Here is a 22817-nt window from a genome sequence, read left to right on the forward strand (position 1 = left end):
GCGATTATTGATTTTGAAGAATACAAATTGAAGACTTTTTGTATCAGAAAAGTTTGCATTTGCCTATGTTGGGTGAACAACCGGATAAAATGTATGATGAAGAATGGAAGTTGTTGGATAGACAAGCTTTGGGTGTGGTTAGGCTTTCTTTGGCAAAGAGTGTTGCATATAACATTGTCAATGAAACAACCACATATGGTGTATTGAAAGCTTTGTCCAACACGTATGAAAAACCATCCGCTTCAAACAAAGTCTTCCTCATCCGACAATTGGTTAACACCAAGATGAAGGAAGGCATGTCGGTTACCGCTCACATAAATGAGTTCAATTCGATTATCTCTCGTTTAGCCTCTGTTGGAATAAAGTTTGAAGATGAAGTACAAGCGCTACTCCTTTTATCTTCGTTGCACAGTTGGTCAGGCATAGTCACAACTGTTAGTAGTGCATCCGGCACTACCAAACTCACTTTCGAGAGTATTCGTGACTTGATAGTGAATGAAGATATTAGACGGAGAAGCAATGATGAGACTTCTAATTCTAGTTCTTTATTGCATACAGAAAGTAGAGGAAGAAGAAATGAAAGAGGACGTAGGCGAGGCAGGTCTAAGTCCAGAAAAAGGGGACAGTCAAAGAATAGAAAAGACATTGAATGTTGGAACTGCAAAGAAAAATGTCACTTTAGAAGCCAATGTACAAACCCAGCTGCAAAGAAAGAAGTAAATAGTGTATCCTCGGAAGAATTAGGTGATGCTCTCATCTGTTTTGTTGAAGATTCAGTTGAATCTTGGATTATGGATTCGGGTGCTTCTTTCCATGCTATCTCATGCCCAGATATAGTCAAGAATCTACGAACGGGTAAATTTGGTAAAGTCCATTTAGTAGATGATAAAATGCTTGATATTATAGGTATTGGAGATGTAGACTTGAAGACCTCAATAGGAACTATATGGACATTGAAAAATGTCAGGGTTATTCCTAACTTGAGGAGAAAGTTGAGTTCAGTTGGAAAATTGGATTATGAAGGGTTAATGTTCACTTTGGGGTGGACAATGAAAAGTGATCAAAGGCAATTTAGTGATTGCCAAAGGAAAGAAGAAAGGCACTCTATACATGACAAAAGTTTCTATTGAAGGTGTTCATGCAATGACCACCGGTCCGAGTCCATCAAATTTATGGCATAACCGACTCGGACATATGAGCGAGAAGGGATTGAAGATGTTGGCTCAGAAAGGAAAGGTTCCAAACTTTAAGAAAGTGGAAACTGAATTTTGTGAATCTTGTGTTCTTGGAAAACAAAAGAGGGTTACTTTTGTGAAGACAGGGAGGACACCAAAAGCCCAGAAGTTGGAGCTTGTTCATTCAGATGTATATGGACCAACATTAGTTTCATCTCTAGGAGGCTCAAGATACTGTGTAACCTTCATCGACGATTCAACGCGCAAGGTATGGGTCTATTTTCTTAAACATAAATCTGATGTATTTGATGCTTTTAAGATATGGAAATCTGTTGTTGAAAATGAAACTAATTTGAAGGTAAGGTGCCTGAAGTCGGATAATGGTGGCGAATACACAAGCAAGATGTTTGTAGATTATTGTGCCAGGGAAAGGATAAAGATGATCAAGACAGTTCCAGGAACTCCTCAACAGAATGGTGTAGCTGAGAGAATGAATATAACTTTAAATGAGAGGGCTAAAAGCATGAGGTTGAATGCCAGGATGCCTAAAACATTTTGGTCGGATGCGGTTAACACTACAGCCTACTTGATTAACCGTTCCCCATCTGTTCCCTTAGATTTCAAACTGCCAGAAGAAATGTGGCAAGGAAAGAAAGTAAGTCTTAAACATCTTAAAGTCTTTGGTTGTAGTGCTTATGACTTGTTGGAAAGAAGTGACAAAGATAAGCTGGACTCAAAGGAAAAGAAGTGTACATTCATTGGGTATGGGCCAAAAGAAATGGGTTACAGACTTTGGGATAATGAAGGCAAAAAATTAATCAGAAGCAAGAATGTCGTCTTTAATGAAAACGAATTGTACAAAGACAGAAACACCAAGATACAAGAAGTTCAGAAAGAAAGTGTTGAGTTTGAAAGTGGTGAAAAAAGAAAAGAAGCTTCAGTCGACATTCCAGAAAATGGGAATGAGTCAAGCGACAGTGTGAGCTTAGGGAATGATTCTAGTAATGATTCTGAGGAAGAAGAAATTGCTCCTCAAACTCCAGAAACACCTCAAAATCAACCAAGGAGGTCGTCTAGAGTCACTAGACCACCAGAAAGGTACTCACCATCAGTCAACTACATACTCTTAACAGATAATGGTGAACCCCAGTGTTACTCTGAAGCTATGGGGTTGAAAGATTCATTGCCGTGGGAGCTAGCAATGAAAGATGAAATGAAGTCGCTTGAGAAGAACAAGACCTAGCACTTGACAAAACTTCCATTTGGGAAGAAGGCTCTTCACAACAAATGGGTTTTCAGGGTCAAGGAAGAACATGATGGTACTAAACGGTACAAAGCAAGATTAGTAGTCAAGGGTTTTCAACAGAAAGAGGGAATAGGTTTCAATGAAATATTCTCTCCAGTAGTGAAGATGTCTACCATCCGGCTCATTCTCAGTATTGTAGCCGTAGAAGGTTTGCATCTAGAGCAGCTAGATGTCAAGACAGCTTTTCTACATGGTGACCTAGAAGAAGACATTTACATGACACAACCAGAGGGTTTTTAGGTTAAAGGTAAAGGAAACCTGGTGTGTAAACTGAAGAAGAGTTTGTATGGTCTGAAACAAGCGCCAAGACAATGGTACTTGAAGTTTGATAACTTCATGGGAAGAGTTGGTTACAAGAGATGTGACAATGATCCTTGTTGTTACATTAAGAAGTTCAAGGGTTCTTATGTCATTCTACTACTCTATGTAGATGATATGTTAATTGCAGGTTCAGACATGCCAGAAATCAAGAAATTAAAGAAGCAAATGTCTGAAGAATTTGAGATGAAAGATTTGGGAGCTGCAAACCAAATACTCGAGAAGAGTATTCTCAGAAACAAAGATGGCTCTTTGACACTCTCTCAGGAAAAGTACATTGAGAAAGTGTTAGAGAAATTCAGCCTTAAAGATGCCAAGATCAGAAGCGCACCTTTGGGAAGTCACTTTAAGATTTCTAAAGATCAGTCACCCAAATCAGATGAAAACAAGAAAGAAATGGCTAAAGTTCCGTATGCATCTGCAGTTGGTAGACTCATGTATGCAATGGTATGCACGAGACCAGATATTGCTCATGCAATGGGAGTTGTTAGTCGGTTTATGTCCAATCCGGGAAGAGAACATTGGGAAGCAGTTAAATGGTTGCTGAGATACTTGAAGGGAACTTCAAAGATGGTTGCAGATGCAGATCTTGGTGGGTGTAAAGAGTCATTCAAAAGCACCACAGGGTATGTCTTTACAGTGGGAGACACTGCAGTAAGTTGGATGTCCAAACTACAGAAAAGTGTTGCCCTTTCAACCACAGAAGCAGAGTATATGGCAGTTGCTGAAGCAAGCAAAGAACTTATATAGTTGAAGAATTTTCTCAACTAACTTGGCAAAGAACAAGATGATTGTGTGCTATTCTGTGACAATCAAAGTGCAATTCATCTTGAAAAGAATCCTGTCTTCCATTCGAAGACGAAACACATATAGCTGAGATATCACTTCATCAGAGAGCAAGTTAGTAAAGGCACTCTAAAGTTGAAGAAGATCAAAGGAAGTGAAAATCCATCTGATATGTAACTAAGGTTGTCACCTTAGAGAAGTTGAAGTTTTTCAAAGCTTCAACTGGCCTTTAGGATAATTGAAGAGAAGGACGGGTAACTAGGAATGCTCTAAGATCAAGAGTTTCTTACAAAAATACAGATGCACAGTTGAAGCACAGGTGAAGATTGTTCCGTGGCTTCAAGTGGGAGATTGTTGAGTGTGAAGCCACTCTTGTGGTTTGTCAAAAGTAGCAGCAGAAAATGTGTGTGAAGCCTGCAACCATGTTTTGCAGCCTGGCAAGATAAGTGGCGGAAGTCAGCTATGAGTTGAACCAGTTCTTCTGCTGCATTAATTTCTTTGTTTGACAAAATCTTGTTTAATCTCTATATAAGAGATTCATCTGTATTGAAATCAATGTATCACAGAAGAAAGAAATAAAACATTTCTAGTTACCCACCGTGGACGTAGGTCAGAGTTGGACCGAACCACGTTAAATCTTTGTGTTCTTGATTGTGAGAAGAGAGTGTGTGTGAGTTGTGTTCGTGTGACCCGTCTGATCCTAACACAAGGCCTGCCTCACGTTCCATCAGATTCATTTGGGAAAAAGGAGAATCTCATGTTACTATAATACTCTACTCTTGAGCTATATGAATGAAAATGTATTGAATTTAAATTATTTGCTAAACACAAGTGAAATAACAAGGATCCTAGTGTCATAAAAATTCAGAGTTCAACAAAGAAAGAACATTTCATGATCAAGAAAACTGAGCATATTTATGTATATTCTCCAAGTAAAATTCCTTGTTATTTGATGACCCGGGTCCACCTCTACAAACAGCAAAACGTATCACGATCCATCAAATGCATCTGATAAAACGAGAATTCTTGTTACTATGTACTCTAATTTCAACTAAATGCAGCACACAATCGGTACATCTTTGACAGTTTGCTTAGATTAGTTTAAGATAAATCACAAGTTGTATACAGTCACTTCACAGTTCACACTATAACTGACACATCAAATACATAAACAGCCACAAAACTATCATGAAATCCGAATGCATATATAGGATAAAGTTGCGTAACTAATAAGCCCAACACTATAAATTTTTAGTAAAATATAATTATACGCTTAATTAATATTCATACTTGATATGAAGACAGGTCCTATAAATCCCAGTTCATTTCTTTCATGGATTGCGAGAAGAAAGGGATAATTTGATGCTTCAAACAGGTCCTGTAACCTGTATTAAAGAACTAAAAACCGAATTTTGTTCTTTAAACACGATAATAAATCGAACATTTTAACCCAAAAACTAATCATACTACTCTTGTCTAAAAATCAAATACTTCAATTGACAATGTTCAGAAACCAAAAAATGCAACTTCCATAAAAAATTCATGTTTTCATTTTGGTCCCTTTTATAAGGGACATCTATTCATTCACAAATCCGACCTGATTCTAACTTACCAAGAAAAACTCGACCCGACTTTCCGACTCTGTACATTTCCAAACAATCACTAAAACGAACCTTCATTCCAAAAAAGCTTCGAGTGGTGTCTAACCTCACCATGTTCATACTCATGCTCCCTTTCAATCTATTAAACTCATACTTAGCCTGACCAGTTTTAAGCGGGCCGGATCTATTCCCGACAATAGCCACGAAAGCCTCGCCGATGCCATGGAAGCTAAGTTATAATCCATTGTAAAAAATGGATAATCGTTACCATAACCGAATAATAAATTTGGGGACTTGCTTGCAGCGTTCCACCAACTGCCAGGGGAAGGCGGGCGGTTGCTTTTATAGTCGGATTCCACAGCAGAGGAGCCGCGCTGAGTAGTAATGTCGTCTTCTTCATCGTTGCATATTAGTTTTAGAGCTTGACATCTATATCTGTGTCACAACACAATAATGATCAATTTTATAATTAAAAAATAGCCAAAAAAAAAAACCAAATAATTTCGCACATAAGTTACGTAACTAATAATTGGCAAATTAATAAATTTTCGTCGTATACGATATTTGTAAAACCTTGACTAATTCCTCAGTGCCACATCTTAACAACCGAACCAATACGCTTACTCGTTTACAGCCAATCCGGATTCAAATATATCCGCTTGATCATTTGGTATACAAAGTTATCAAATCAGTAGCTACAAAATTCGTTCCAAACTACCCGTCTAAAATACGACCCGTTATCTTCAACTTTGAAACATTAAACCCAAAACATTAAATTTAAGTACCAGTTAAAGACAACACAACATATTAAAAGTTTCATTACTTTTGACAGTTAAAAAACACATAAGAGTACATATATTTTTAAGTTGATTCAAATAACTTATATCAACAATCAATACTTGAGTTTTTTCAATAAAAGTCAAATGTTGATTGTTAAGTATGCAACGGGTCATTCAATAATTTAATAATTTATGCAGTCGACTATGAAGTGATGTATGAGCAGACCTATAATTGTCTTTCAAAGCACAACTTTTTCAGAAATAAGCTTCCAAAATGAAGATGGTTGACAACCCAGAAGTTAAAAGCTATTATGAACTTGAATTAATAACCTATTTCACCCATTTCATACTTAGTTAATCCCTAGTGATAATTATAAAACCAGAATATAGATAAAAGAAAACCTACCTCAGTTTGGAATTTGGATTAACTACCTTCCATGTGCTTTGGTTAACTGTTACAATTGGTTTCCATGTTCTTTATTCCATAAATTAAGCCAATTAATCAGTATAACTTGTGCCATACCTACATTGAACAATGACTTCTTCAAAACAAAATACAAAGATATTAAAAATTGCACTTTTTTGGATGGTATAATAAGTATGACTGGAGCAGACATAAATAGTGGTTCAACGATCCACAACACTGCAACAAAAAGAATACAAAAAGAATATTAAGCAACAAAATCATTGCAGGGAACAAAAATAATAAAATGAACAAATGTTGAAACCTTGGAAAAGCAATGATTGCATTCGGTCCGATAAAACATTATTTGCATTAACTTCCCTATTTTTATTTCACCAACGGCAATTCCTACCATAAGCCAAGTCTAAATGAACAACCAATGAGCATCGTTACTTCCCGGTTTCCAACATTCACAGGCTGAAAAAACCTGTAAATCTAATGCCACTTAGAAATAATAGGAGCACAAACAAAAGATGAACAAAAAGTTTGTGTAAAGACATAACAATCAAATGTGAGTAACTTTTAGCTTCATGTATATCTATTGCTTGTTAGGCCTGTACCTGATCAATTCAATTAAAAATAACCGAATCATTATAATCCCTCAATACTCGAACAGTTCATACATAAACAGATTAATATAGGGTCATTAGGTCAGCTTACCAATAATTAACTGGATCCAACTCTTGTGTTAAAGCCCTCTGTAACTGAAACCGCTTGCTATTTAGTCTCATACTTCACAAAGGCACAAAACCTGCCACGTAAATGTTATAGTACTCACCTCATTCAGGAAACGTAACAAACTGTTACCTATTTCGCTCATTTTCCAAATACGAACTGCACAACGTCAATATCGTTACTCCTCCTGCTTCCATAAGGACAACTACATTGGATAAGCTTTATTCAAGTTCTAGTTTCAAAATATACCAATGAAGTGAATTGCGACAGAAGGGGATTTGGTGAAAAAACACTAACCTGTCGGCTACCAATCACACGTCATAATTAATCGCAATGAGATGACGATCAGTAATTAACGAAACATAAATCTTAATCAAGTCATTTCGAACCTGAATCAAAATCCATAGAAGACGAATATATATGAATTACAAAGACGACGAAGGTGATTGTGAATGAAATTCCCAATTGAAACGGAAATAAGTTGTGTTGTTTCGCATAATTGATTTATCAAAACAGCAAAGCATAATTGAATCACATACCTGAATCTATAGATCGAGATGAACCCTACGCTTGAATCAGAATGATTGATATTTGGAGGATTTAAGAAACTCCGGGGAATGGTGGTAACGGACTTGTTAATGTTGGTAACATACAATGCCTTGAATGGAGTCGTTGGTAACTGACGATGTCTTGAATACGCCTGTTGGTAATTGACGATGTTTTGAATGCACGCCGGAGATCAACATTACGCCGGAGACTTGCCAAAGAATTAATGATGGCATTGAATATTCCGGCGTCTTAAGGGTGTGGAAGATGAAAAGGTTGCCTGTATGTATTATAATGTTAACATGTTTTGCCCATAAAAGTTGGTTAAACTGCTTTTCTACATTCGATTATAATTGAAACATGTGGCAGGGCAAAACAAGGTGATGATATGTTAGGTGTTTGTGCCCACCATAATGGTTGACCCCATTGTTACGGCTATCATCAGCACCTGATTTTCGTTTAATAAGTGCCCAGGTGATATCACCAAACCCGTATCCGATATAAACATGATAATACCCGAAACCCGATTCTATGATTCGATGTCATACCCGTGCGGCATTTACGGTGAATATTTTATGGGAGAGTTTGGGCTTGTGTTTTGTCACCTCAAAACTAATGATAGTTTATCAGGGCATTACATGTTGGGTTTTGTGAAGTCCTTGGGTTTATTTCTAATGGGCTTGATTATTATGGATGTTTAGAAGGCTTGTTTGGTTTTCTTGTTCACCAAGCCTTTAATCCTAGATTAGTCTCTATAAATACTTTGTCTATGTAATTGATATGTGCTAAAAATATATATATAAATATATAACTATTTCCTACACTTTGATTATTTTTGGGTTGCTTTTTATGAAACTATATAACTAGTTAGCTTGTATTTGAAATTTAAGTTTATGTTGATGTTTATGTGAATTACTAATTATAATTTAGTATAAGTGTCATGATCTAATATTAAATATAAGATGGTTTTTAAATGAATTATAAACACTTATTAATTTAGTGTGTTTTATGGTTTTGCATAAGGTTTACGTACAAGGTGTGGAGTTAGAAAAGATTGGTGGGACCCATTGTTACAAATGAAAAGAAGAAAAACGCGAAGAGGGCAAGGAAAAGTCAATATAAGTCAATATATGGCTAGTAACTAATTTAATTGGATCATCTATTATTTGGAAATATTTCATGTCCACAAGCCCATCAATAAAAGTTAAACAGAAAAAAGGCCCACAAAAACTTTGTTTTAACCAACTTCAAAAAGATATATAATGTGGGGGGCATGAATCGTAGGAAGGCAGCAACACACGAACAGAAGGTAAAGGGTTCAACATCAGTTTACGAAAAGGAGCAGCCGAAAGAACAAGGAGAGAAAAAGCACTTTGGTTCGACCGGTTAGCATTCGGGTTCAACACCTACTCATCCAAGAATTCTTATTAGTCGGTTTGAATTTATTATTTTCATCATGAATTTATTATTTAAACTTGTTTACTTTCTTTTGTTCTTGAGTATGGTGTTGGCTAAAAGGTGGAAGTGATTTTGTCTTTGGGGTTCGTGCATGAAAGAAAGCAAAATTCTTTTTTCTTTGTTGCTTGCGTCATCAGAAAGCAAAGGAATTTGCATTTGGAGTTTCATACTTACATGCGTGAAGGTAACACAAATCATTATTTTTTGTGTTTTATTTGATCGAGGATTTTAGGGACAAGGTGTTTGATCAATGCCTTGCTGTTGGATCGGGGTTTGGGGTTTTGATTGATCGAAGGTAAGTACCGATTTATAAATCCTTGTGACGCCGTTAATATTCGATTGAGTAGCCATATGTTAGGGTTGGGTTTTTACTTTTTTAGCCGCCAAGTCCTATGTTTCTTGGCCGCCATTGATCGAGTTTGAGCTGCGGGCTAAGTAGGGTTTTGTTATCTAAGTTCGGATTTAAATTATTTTTTATCAGCCGTGATTATTTGACCCGATTATGTGACGAAATTCAGCATTCGGGTTAGATTTGTCTGTAGGAGAAGTCTGAGGTAATTGTTTACAGTTTATTTACAGTTATGTGATTTATCGGTACTATAGGAGCAAATCAGTTTATTTGATAGTGTTCAGTAGAACAACCATCAAGTTCATGCCCGTGCCATTGTTGTGTCTTTTCCTGTTTCCGATTTGTTCTTGTTTGCTATTGTTATAATTGAAGATGAGATAGTTATGATCGGAATGCTCGATGGTTTGGATTCCGGTTGATTGGGTTGTCATGGAAACTTGGATGTGGTACCGGTGATGAATAAACCTAGAGAAAATTGAACCAGTGGGTGCGCTGATGACGGCATAAGTGAAAAAAGAGGTTAGTGGCAAGTCATGCGATCTATTGCTCGTTAGGATGATCTTTCGCGTAGGGTTTGCGTTAACTGATCGTGTGTACGGTCATAGAACCCTTGGTACCGCTTGCTTTCTGTTGAAAGCTTGACCGCTGTTATAATCGTTTGCCTATTAGCTGGTATGGAACTGTGAAGTTATTCTTGTTCAATGGTGATCAGTGGTTTGACATTTGAGGGGGATCTTTTGTACTGTTACTGGGTGAAGGTTTTCGCTAGGGAAGTACGAGTGGAGATTCGACCCATGAGTGTTGTTTTGGCATTGGTTGGGATGGCGGCGCAGCAGAACAATTTTACGCGGTTCGGTCCTAGCGAGGGACCTACATCCACGGGTTGCAACTAGGTGCAAAGATTACAATTACATAGCAGAGTTATTTATAAGATATGAACTAGGGTTAAAGGCTTAATTAACAAGAAACAATAACGGGCCAAGTCCTTCTTCTCCTTGTCACCAATTTGAGCCCAAGCCTAAAGCCTTCACAAACCCAACATTACACCCTTTTTTTTAAATAATATTTATGTTAGATTCTAAAAACCGGGTGCTAAGTGTTGCATCTGGTTCGTTTAATGGGGACTACTTGAGCTTTTTGGATGGAATGTAGTAAGTTTGATCTCTTTGTTTCTTCAACTATTTACTTACTTACATAAAACACATCAACATTTTAAAATTATGCAGTAGTAGTATATGTGTTTATCATGAGAATTATGTTGAACTTTAAATCTCAAAGTTGTATCATAAATAACATTATAGTTATTAGGTGTAAGTTAGCAACCACAAATGATAATTATTATTTTTTCTGCTCTTGAAGATTCAGTTACTAGATATGAATATTGGGCTAACTTTGGTTGACTTTTTGATTTAGTTAGTTGTGAAAATTGTTGCTAAATTCATTGCAACAATTTTCAAGCTTTTATATTAATCAAATTCGAAACATATAATCAAATAAATAAAAAGCTATGGATTTATCAACATATGTTGGTGCATCAATAAATAATTAATATGAATATAAAGTGTGCACGAAATGTGCAATCAATGAAAACACCAGCAGTTGACTTGGACTTTCACAACATCTTTCATTTTCATTAATAAAGATTATTGAAGAAGGAAAGCTTTTACACTAGATGGATCCACAACTGACTTTGACTTGCCAATAACTGATAATCAACTAATAGTGCAAGTTGAGATACGGACTCTTCATCTGCTAAACTGACTATATATCATATCCTTGATTTATTATTTTTTTTCAAAGAAGGCTGAAACCATCTATAAATTAAACTCATCACCGAAACATGAGTGCTGCTTTTATATTTTCTTATATCTCTTCCTTCTACTTCACATTTTCCTTACTTGCAGTGGTAACCTTATCTACTAAAAGTTATAATGCTACCTTATGCCGGACTGATGAGAGACACGCACTTCTTCGGTTCAAGAATGGCCTCGTTGATGAAGCAGATCTACTTGCTTCTTGGGATGTTGAAACAAGTGTTGCAAGTGGGCTGGGATTCTTTGTGATAACATTACAGGTCATGTTCACAAGATTCATCTACCTGGTAAATGCGGTTTTCTTAATTACAACACAATCAAAGAGTACAAAAAAGCCGTAAGGCAGAGGTTAAGAGAGGATATAAGTCCATCCATCTTGTATCTAAAGCAACTTGAGTATTTAGACTTGAGTTGCAATGATTTTCGAGGAATCCAATTCCTAGGTTTATCGGTTCTCTTGGAAACTTGAGATATCTTAACCTCTCACATTCAAGATTTGGTGGAACAATCTCTCCTCAATTGGGGAATCTGACAGAATTACGCATCCTCTGTCTTGGTAGTTTTTATGATGATGATACTGATGAATACGAATTTACTGACATTGTGAATGTGAAATGGTTATCAAGTTTGCGTTCATTGCGTCACCTGGATATGAGTGGTGTAGACCATACAAAAGCAACAGATTGGTTTCAGGTGATTAACACTCTCCCTTTGTTAGTCCAACTACATTTTTCTCATAGTCGAGTTCCTGAACCTGACATACATTGTGATGTTGCTAGTGTTAATCTCACATTCCTTTCCTTTCTTGATCTTTCTAGAAACAACTTTAAGAAGAGTTATATGCCACAATGGATATACAGTATAACTAGTCTTGTTTCGTTAGATTTAAGTTGGTGTGGTTTAGATGGTCAGATTCCCAGTAGCATCGGTAGCTTTCATAACTTGACTTCTCTGAAGTTTCTTCACATATATGGGAATGACTTCATGAGTTCTTCATTAGTATTAAAAGGATTATCTAGCATAGGTGATAATTTGATTTCATTAGATATGAGTTCTTGTGGTGTTTCAAGTGTCGCTCTAGATTCCCTTCACAACTTGACCTCTCTTCTTAGTTTTGACCTTTATAGTAATCAACTCACAAGCACACTACCCAGGTCACTGGGTAACCTTTGTAATCTGAGACATACTGATATGGGTGAAAATTATTTTCAAAATATTAGTTTAACAAGCCTTTTTGAAAGATTTTTTGGATTGCAAATTATCTAGTCTTGAATCATTATCCCTCGAGTCCTCACAATTGTCTAGTTTTCTACCTGATCAACTTGGGCAACTGATAAACTTGGTAGACCTCCAACTCGGAAACAATCGTATTGTTGGACCAATTCCATATTCAATAGGAAGACTTTCACGTTTGAGATCATTGGATCTTGATGAGAATCTCATTTCTAGTACAATTCCATACTCGATTGGAGGACTATTATCTTTGGAATTGCTAGATCTTTCAAATAATCAACTGACTGGCACCCTTCCTGAAAGCCTAGGTCAACTTTCTAAGTTGAGCACTTTAGATCTCTCTCACAATCTATTGACGGGCGATGTGACAGATTCCCATTTTTCCAAACTAGTATAATTGAAATACCTAAATGGAATAGGCAACAACTTATCCCTAAGACCACAGGACAACTGGATTCCCTCTTTCATACTACAAAGCTTGTTCCTAAGTTCTTGGGATTTAGGGCTCGCATTTCCATTGTGGCTACTAATGCAAAAAGATTTAGAACTTTTGGAGATACAAAATACAAAGATATCATCAACCATGCCTAAATCATTTTGGAGGTCATTCCCAAATCTAGAATATCTAGATATCTCTAAAATGAAATTCAAGGAAGTTTGTTTGATATCGCAGCAAGATCACTTGTAGTTGACTTGAGTTCTAATTTGTTTAGTGGGAAATTACCTAAACTTTTCAACAGTTCGGCGTTAATGATCCTAAATCTATCAAATAATTCCTTCATAGGGTCATCACATCATTTGTTGTGTACTTATGTTGGCAAATGGCTAGAATCTCTTAATCTAGCAAATAATCATTTGTCCAGTGTCATTCCTGAATGTTGGGTGAAGTGGCCGAGTTTGTCATTCTTGAACTTGGAGAACAACAATCTGTCTGGTGCAATTCCTAAAACTTTGGGATCACTAACTTCTCTAGGATCATTGAATATGTGCAAGAACAAGTTGTCTGGAAGATTAACTGCTTCTCTAAAGAACTTGACAAAACTATAGATCCTTCAGTTTGCTACAAATGAACTTGTTGGAAGCATTCCAGCATGGATTGGGACTGAACTTTCGAATTTAAGGATTCTTAACCTCCGATCAAACAACTTTGATGGAAATATAGCTCAAGAGCTCTGTTATCTTACAGCTATTCAGATCTTGGACTTCGCTCATAATAATTTAACCGGAAATATTCCAAGATGCGTCAACAACTTCAGTGTCCTATCCCAGAACGAAACTTCCTCAATTGGTCAATTTGTGTTCTTACAATTTGAAAATATTGACATCATAGGTAGTGTTTCATTGATGATAAAGGGACATGAGTATACGTATAGCACTATTCTTGGAATGGTGATGGTTTTGGACCTTTCGAGTAACAATTTTTCAGGGAGCATTCTAGGTGAGCTAATGGCCCTTCACGCGTTACAATCGTTAAATTTATCAAACAATCAGTTGACGGGAGTGATACCAAAAAATATCGGAGACTTGAAGTTACTTGAATCATTCGATGTGTCCCTGAACCATCTTTCTGGGGAACTTCCCACGAGCTTGTCAGGCTTGAGTTTCTTGAGTAGCTTCAATGTATCTTTCAACAATTTGTCTGGAAGAATCCCATCAAGCACTCAACTTCAGAGCTTCAATGAATCCAGCTTCTTCGGCAACAAACTCTGTGGAGTTCCATTGACTAAGCTTTGTGGAGTAGCGCATAACATAAGTCAACTAGAAGGTGATAAATCACATGGTGAGGATTTTGGATTGATAATTAGCATCTTGTCTGGATTTTTTGTTGGTTTTTGGGCTATTGTTGTTCCAGTGAATGTTGGCGCAATTCGGAATTTGTTGGGCTGTTAGTCAGTAGTTAAGTAGCAGGGTAACATGTTTCATAAGTGATGCATTTGTAATATGAACGTTTTACTATCAGATTATAGAAACTGCTTTCTTAATGAACTGCCAAGCTTGGACCTAGCTTCTTAACTATATACTAGGTAAACAGATTCTTGACGACTATCCCAAGCTTGCTATACACTATGGCTTCTGTGTTAGTATCTCAAAGTTTCAACCAGCAAGTAACTGTAGCTTCTAGCATTTTGAGCATAAAGCATCAGTAAATGGATCCATACCAAGATGTCCCCTGCTAATTTTTGCTACGCTGATCACTTACATTTTCCAAACTAATTTTTTTTGTATTAGACATAAACTTACTTGATGATTTGGGATTCTGAATCTAGGATCCAATCGCGTAATAAAGGGCATTTTTGAATCGAGGATACATCGAGCCATCGGTAGCATTGTCGGATCCATCAGTAGCGTAGTTTAGGTTGAACTGAATGAAGTTGTTGTAATCTCTAAAACATCTCCAAGGATCGAAACTAAACTAAACTACGGGCGAAAAAGAAGTTGCCCTCGCCATAAATAAGTAGTTTTTGTTTGCCGGTGTATGGCGTGGTTAAGGATATTGAATGTAGTTCTAGGGCCTTGACACCCTCTCTAGATTGTTTAATTAGGTGGATGGTGTCCTTAAGTTCATTTCGCCCGTGTTGTGGAACATGAACCATGGTCGTGGGTTTGACTCTCACAAATGGCGCCTATGAAAAAACATGAACCGATATCAGAGTATCGAGCACATGTTCCAACGATTAGGAAGATGAAAACAACATCGAGTCATCTCCAAGTCGTCTTAAATATGACGAACTCACTAAAATTGGTTAGAGACCGAAGTCTCTAGACTACCCTTTGACGCTCAAGTTAGTATCAGATCATTCCTTGTTCAGTTGTTGTATGACAGCAATAGCATATAGAGAGAGAGTGTAGAGAGTACAACCAACCGAGAAAAATATCTATTTATAGGAGTGTGTTGGGTACCCCTAAACCCTAATAGGCCTTCCCTAGTCTTTGGGCTTGCCAGGATTGATTCACCTGAATTAGACTTATTATATTGTGTAGGCTATTTGGAAGTGTACCTTGATTAGCAATTTACATTGTTTGCAGTTTTGAATCTATTAGTTAAATTTAAGACTATGTTTTTACATTTAACTTTTATGTTTTGTCATCATTTACTCTGTCAAGTAAATAAACGAAACTTTTAAATATTTTTCCACAAAAGTTTTTGTCAAAATGGATGGATTTAAAGAGAAAACAATCTCTCCTAATTTTCTTCAAATCATATTATTATTATTATTATTTAACTTAAGAAGTTAAAGAACTGAAAACCAACTAGAAAAAAAGGTCAATGTTATAAGAAGTAATAACGGTACTGAGTTCAAAAATGAAGTCATGTTTAAATTTTACAATGAAAAGAGTATCTAACAGCAATTTAATACTCCTAGAACCCCTGAAAGTTTCTCAAGATTTGCATGGATCTCATTTTGTCGGAATGGGTTTCGGGCCAGGACGGGTATCATGTCAGAACGGGTCGGGGTCGGAACGGATTCGGGTCGAGACAGGTCTCAGGTTGGGAACGAGTTTAGCGTTGGAACGGGCAAGACGAGTAGGTTTTGGGTCGGGATGAGTTTTGGGTCGAAACGGATTTCAGGTCAGGACGGGTTTTTGGGTCGGAACGGGTTTCGGGTCAGAACGGGTTTTAGTTCGTAACAGATTCAGGTTCGGAACAGGTTTCGAGTCGGTCGGGTTTGGGCTCGGCATGGATATTGCGTCAGGTCGGGACGAGTTCAGGTCAAAACGTGTTTCGCGTTGGAAGGGGCTCGGGTTCAGAACATGTTTCGTTAATCCATTGCATTTGAATATCTTTTATTATTAGAATATCTTTTCTATATGTTGTTAGATAGAAAATTGAATTTCAATGGCATACAATCCAATCTATTGCATATAAACATGCAAAAGATATAATAACTGTTTTTTCACAAGAAATTACAAGATATTTATCAAATCTTTTTAGACGAACAATGATAAAGGTGCACAAACTGGATTTCCGCAAAGCCGGAAGTTGATAGGTACTCATTTCGGGTTTTATCAACAAAGTAAAAAAACCGGGTCGGGTAGAAACCGGTTCAACCGAGTCGCAAAACCGGAACTCGATAGGTACTCGAACAATGATAATGAAGTTATTTTCAGCACCAACTACAATTATGTAGGGTAACTCATTTACTTAGAAGACATTGAGGGCGCGTTTGTTTCACAGAATTTATGGGAATTCAAAGGAATTTGAATTAAAATCCCATGACATAGCATGCTCGTTTCGTTAGAATTAGAATCTTAATTCCATTTTAGTGTGCTCGGTTGTCAAAGCATTGGAATTGGAATTTAATTCCTTCAAATTCCTTTAAATAAAGGGATTTCAAATCTCTTCCAAAATGTGGAAGATTTCAAATCCTCCAATTTCAAGAAAATTCATTGGAATCTTTTCTCGAGTTTTTTTTTTATTTTTTACCTTTTTTTGAACGAAGACAACGAGTAAAACATTTTAGTTTTTTTTTCTTCTTTTGTTTTTGATTGATATTTTGAGTTATGAATTTTTTTTTTAATTTATTTTGAATATTTTTTTGAGGGGTTTTTTTATCTTAATAGAAGGCTCCTAAAAAATTCAAAAAAAATCAAATCATAAAAAAATCATAACTCAAAATATAAATAAATAACAAAAAATATAAAAAAAAATTAAAGGGTCTCCGCCGTTATTCTCATTAAAAAAACGATTCCAATTTATTTATGGTGATAGATTACAATTCATTTGTCAAACGTACACATCAATAATGGAATTGGATTTCAATTCCTTCCGATTCCAATTCTATATGAATGTTTAGATTCCAAATCCAATTCCAAATTCTATGCAAATTTCAATTCCAATTTCATTTCATTCTGTAAAACGAAAGCGTACTGATTTTATAATTAAAAGTCCTACAAATTCTAGTGATGTACGGAATAATTCGTACCTTCGTTTGGACACGTTACCTAACGACTCGAAACAAGTATACACAACTTGTGTTATTATATTTTGATTTTTTCTAAATTTCTCTAGAATATTTTGCATCTTTATTATTCGCTGGAATTGGGTCCCCAACAACTTGAACACACTTTTGAAGTCTAGAAGCTTGGAATATATTTGGTGAAGATCTTTCGATTGCTCGGTTTAAATTTGATTTTTTCTTTTAAATTTAGCTAGTTCTAGAATAAGTTAAGTTGGATAATCATGTCGTTTTACTTTAAAATAAACTAGTGATAGAACCCCGTCTTACAGAAGGATGCTCTCAAGGATTTATGATATGGTGTATCGATAATTAATATAACCTAATCAACGGTACAAATAAGCAAACCATACTATTAACTAAATAAATATTTTTAGAAATAAACGATATTTTAGTTATAATAAGTTAAATAAAAAAGGATTTAAAAGGTTAATTAAACATATAAAAACTATAAAGAAAAATATTAAAAAAAAGAAAACAAAAAATTTGTATGATAACTCTATTAATTTTCAGGGTTAAAGATGTAAACCGGAAAAAAATTGGTCCAATAATTAATCTTGACTTAGCACAATCAAGAATTAGGTCACACAATTGAAAATTTTATAGTATAGAATTAGACTTTATATTTCTCCTATATAATGTAAATGCGACATATAAAACCTTTTTTAAATAATATTTTACGGATGTGTTATAACAAAACTAATGATAGTTTATCAAGCACATGACCAAGAATTACATGTAGTCCCCAGATATTGGTTCCACAACTGTTATGAGGCACATGACCAATAATACCTGCTAATCTAAAGATAAAAAAAAAACATAATTTCAGTCAACATTCACAGGTATACAAAGATGGCAGAGCAAATCAAACAAATAAACTTTACCAAAATTAATAGTATAGAGCAACTCCTTCCATTATGAAATACAGACGGCAGCGGACAGTGGCAGCCGACGACGACAGCAAAGGTTACCTAATTTATACAAATTGGAAACCCTAATGGTGGACATTCATCAGGAATAAGAATTACAACAATCTAAAATAATTATTGTAACCAAAACCCTTGAAATCTGAGTAATACTTACGTACATCGGCCGACTCGTGAGGAGGGCTGAAACCTATGGATGGAAGCTGGTACTTAAAGACAGAGGGTGGTAACGCACTGAATTGAATGCCGTGATTATGACAATCATAGCCCTTACGTTGGCAATCTTAATCGTCAATTGATAAAATGTAATGGAGAATTTAAATATTTAAAACTATTTTAACAGTTAGCACTCGGCTTCTGAGCAAGGGTGTGATGGCTCTTCAGCAACTATTTTCACTGATGTCTTTAGCATTATATTATTTGAACTGATGTTACAAACTAGGTTTTTATCTTTTGTAGCTTCTTGTGTATTGAGATCATTAAAAACTAATATACTTAAGAAAATTAGCTCAGTTTCCCATAACTAGTATATGTTGTTTCAAAAAATTCACAACATTCTGAATTAGAATAATAAAACTCAATTCTTTGTTAGGGGCATGTGTAGTTAGTTTCTTTTTATAGTGGGATTATTATTGACAACAAAATGAAAAGCAAAAAATAAAAATAAAAATTTATAAACATGATTAAAAGATAAAAAACGAATTAAACTTTTAAGTGTCTGTAACATATTACTAACTGGGTTAGTAACTACACATGCCCCTAATGATAATGATCGAGCACGAGATGAGTTTTAATACTCCAGTCTCATACCTAACACAAACCTTTTAAGTGTCTGTTACATATTACTAACTGGGTTTGTGAGCATAAAATACACACATCATTTGTACTCATTTATATTGTCTTTTGCATTTGAAAATCGCCAATGTGAACTCTTAAATCCGTAAGTTGATTTAAAACTCACCTAAAAACGAACCAACTTGAATACAAAATAGTTAACTACACTTACACTTTCAAGCTTCTAAGGAACTCAAAACAATCATCAAATTGCTTAGATGACATTCAGTTTTAAACTTTGAATTAATACGTGTAAACAGTTCAGTTGTTATCAAACATGTATCACCTAACTCCATATCCGTCTAAAACTCGTAAAGTTTTATAAAACCTTAATGGGCTTTGCTAGTAGAAGAGCCCGCACGTTGCGGTGGGAACAAAGCGATGATTCGGTTGGTACGATAACGAAGCGAACCATTACCAAGCTGCACGGGTAATCTCAAATTAAGACACGTTCAATTACGTCTATCTTAAATTCGGGCTTCAATTAAACGCTTCCAACCCTTCCATTCCCGTCCGATTTGGGAGGAACTCCATAAATATTCAGGTACCAATGCAACATCTCTAAGGTTCAGGTTTCAATTTAACTGTCTATCATTTTCCAGGTTTAGTTTCATCTCTGAATGTAAACGCACGTGCTTCGCGGCAGGTCGGAGGAGGGTGTTTGAAAGAATGTATTTGTTTGCGAGAATGCATTTGTTACTTGGTGTATAGATGGATTTATATACCATATGTCATTTTCATACTTGTTTTCCGCTGGTTTATCAATCCATCCCGCACGTTGCGACCATTCTAGCAAAGTTTAACAACATTCTATACACAAAAGATTTCAAGTACAAAAGTTAGTAAAGTGCAATGCATATTATTGAACATAGGTTAACCATAATATGAACATATGAACAGTGGAGATTAATTAATTTTTTTACCAAATTGACAACATGATTAAATTAAATATCGTAACGTTTAATGCAATTACAGCCTCAAATCATTCAATCCATTGCTCTTAAAATATAAACTTGAAAATAATAACACAACTTTTCTTAAAAAAAAAACTCACTGTTTTGATAACACAAAACCAAGTTTAACACAAATCTCTAAAAATGAGCAAAAGTATGTCCCTTAATGTAATAACCAAACACGTGTTGCAATCTGGCTTCCATTATATGACATTTGTCAATTTCGGGTTATTTTATACTTGTATTCTTAATGTAAACTCGAGCTGTTTTGTATTCCGAACCTTTCGATATTATCAAAATGATGAATTTTATGTTACATATTTGTTTTATAGTTGTTGGATCTAAAAAAAACACCCTTTTCGGTTCTTAAAATGCCCCGAAAACGCTCAAAACGAACTCCAGGGACTAAAACTACCAAAATGGAGACTTAAATGACCCATTTGTAGTTTGTACTTTCTTGGGTCTAAAACCAACCTATTTTCATGCAACACCCTTTATGAAAGACCCATTCAACTTACCCTATATATACACACCCATCTTCTTCATTTGTGCTTGCTCATTTTCTCATTTCTCTCTCAAATTCTTGAATTCTAAGTTTGTTCTTCATAAACTAATCTTTCATTTTAACTAACTTCTCAATACTTAAAACTTGATGTTACAACATATATATATAATATACACTCCTTGTTTACCATCGGTCTTTCATTTCTCCGGTCTCGGCCGGTTGAAATATCGGGCTAGTAAGGCAAGGTTACATGGAGGACTTTGTAGTCCTTGTTTATATATTTAACAAATCTAACCATATAACTTGTTATACTTGCTTAACTTCTGCATATTTTAGTTTATTGTTCATATTTGTCAAGTTTCATGGTATTGGGTATGTGGTGACTAGCCTCGGTTTCATCCCGAGTTGAGAACCGAACCAAAAACCGAACTTTTGTTTAAAAGCTTTATTGTTAACTTTTTTAATGTAAAACTTGAGTATTATTATTTATAAGTTATTTTACAAGTTCCATGGTAATTGGGTATGTGGTAACCATCCTCGGTCTTATTCCGAGTCAAGGACCGAACCAAAAAAATCGAACTAAACCGAGTTCATTCGCTTAAGACACACGAGTGTGTTTTTAGCTACCAAAACTCATATTTTTCTTCAAGATTATATTTTAAATAGATTTTAGTTAATTTCTAAACATACTTGGTATGTCGGTAACCAACTTGATCTTATAACAAGTTCGGACCGATAAAGTCGTATATTCGCTTAACGAACGTTAAGGTTCTTCACAATAGAACTACAAACTTGGTTAAGTCTATTTTGATTTTTATGGAGTTATCTCATAACATTTATTGTTTTGGGAAATTAACTTTGAGCTTGGTCAATTATCAAGTCTCGAACCGACAAACCCGAACACTCGTTTAAACCTCGTTTTGGTATTCTTATAACCAAGGGTTTTGCAATATTGCATTTTAACCCACATTATTAGTTAACATAGATTGAGTTAAAAAAAAAAAAGAAAGAAACTAATGAATAGAATATCGAGACCCGGTTTCGAGTAAACTTATTTTACAAAACTCGTTTCTTTAATTTCTCAAATATTTACATTTTAAATCCTAAACTTTATTTATTTACTTTATTTGTCATGTATTTTATTTTAAACCCTTCCAAGACTACCTATGTGACATTTGAGCCAAAACAAGGTACACCTCAGTACGTATTTACCGATTAAGCAAATAAACGCCTTTTGCGTATCAAACGAACGATTAACCGAACGGGTCGGGTTATGACCCAGATATCTCGGGGGGGGCATCTATAAGTGATATACGATCTAACAAGCTAAAATATTAGAAATATGGTCTTAGTTTGATAGCAAACAAGTTAAACGAAAACATGCTCGTTTAACTACCCGCTATAGATTTAAACGCGAAAGATAGTTACAAACCAAGCATTGTATCATCCGTTAAGCCGAAAAAGACTTACCAAACACTTACTTGAAATGTTTTAAGCGATCCGTGAAAATATTTTTGATTTTTACAAACATATAGTATGTTTTTATAATTTTACACAAAACTAGCCAAAAAAAACACTCGTTTTCGCGCTGTTTAACGCACCCGGTAAGTTTTTTGCGCCAAAAACCGAACCCGAATTAAATTTGGTCTGGGCTTTTCGTATTTGGGCTTGAGAATTCAGAAACTTGGGCCAAAATGGGCCCAAAATGAGCCCATGAAGCTCCGGTCGCAGCCGCCACCCCCACCCCCTTTTTATTCTTTCACATTTAAACTAGATCCAAGATATTTTCAACATTATTTCTTGAAAACTCTGGACATAAGCTCTGTTCCAGCCAGAAAACCTTCAAACCCTAAGGTAAGGGGCTTAAATAAGTAGCTTTTGTACTTGTTTAATAACATAAAAACATGTCTTGGTTACTAAAAATCATTCCTAACCGTGTAAAAATCCTAAAAATGGTCCATAAACATGTTTTGATCATACACATGGTAAGGAACCAGTTTTGATAGTTTTTTTGGCCATAAACACGGATTAAAGGGTTGAAACGGCGTTTTTACGGTTCAAAAGTTCGTTTTTGTGCGCTAGCCGAAACCCTAAGTTAAGGGCTGTTATGTTGATGAAAAATTGCTTGGTTTGTGATA

At 35.5% G+C, this 22817-nt stretch overlaps 1 protein-coding gene across 1 annotated transcript; it reads left to right on the forward strand.

Annotated features, from left to right (window-relative positions):
- The first annotated feature begins 11296 nt into the window (after positions 1 to 11296).
- LOC143567305 (uncharacterized) lies at positions 11297 to 14393 on the forward strand. Its single transcript, XM_077053757.1, has 4 exons — positions 11297 to 11607; positions 11699 to 12424; positions 12537 to 12867; positions 13551 to 14393. Exons 1-4 carry the CDS (start codon positions 11297 to 11299, stop codon positions 14391 to 14393), a joined length of 2211 nt encoding a protein of 736 aa, XP_076909872.1.
- The last annotated feature ends 8424 nt before the right edge of the window (positions 14394 to 22817 follow it).

The sequence above is a fragment of the Bidens hawaiensis genome, unplaced genomic scaffold (genome assembly GCF_021521415.1).
Source record: "Bidens hawaiensis isolate Kalapana, Puna unplaced genomic scaffold, B.hawaiensis_p1.1 tig00023350_1, whole genome shotgun sequence".
Lineage (NCBI taxonomy): Eukaryota > Viridiplantae > Streptophyta > Magnoliopsida > Asterales > Asteraceae > Bidens > Bidens hawaiensis.

Coding starts and splice junctions, on each gene's coding strand:
- LOC143567305 (XM_077053757.1), top strand. CDS start 11,297: ATGAGTGCTGCTTTTATATTTTCTTATATCTCTTCCTTCTACTTCACA. Junction 12,425..12,536: donor CTCACAAGCACACTACCCAG/GTCACTGGGTAA, acceptor CAAATTATCTAG/TCTTGAATCATTATCCCTCG. Junction 12,868..13,550: donor ACAATCTATTGACGGGCGAT/GTGACAGATTCC, acceptor ACAAAACTATAG/ATCCTTCAGTTTGCTACAAA.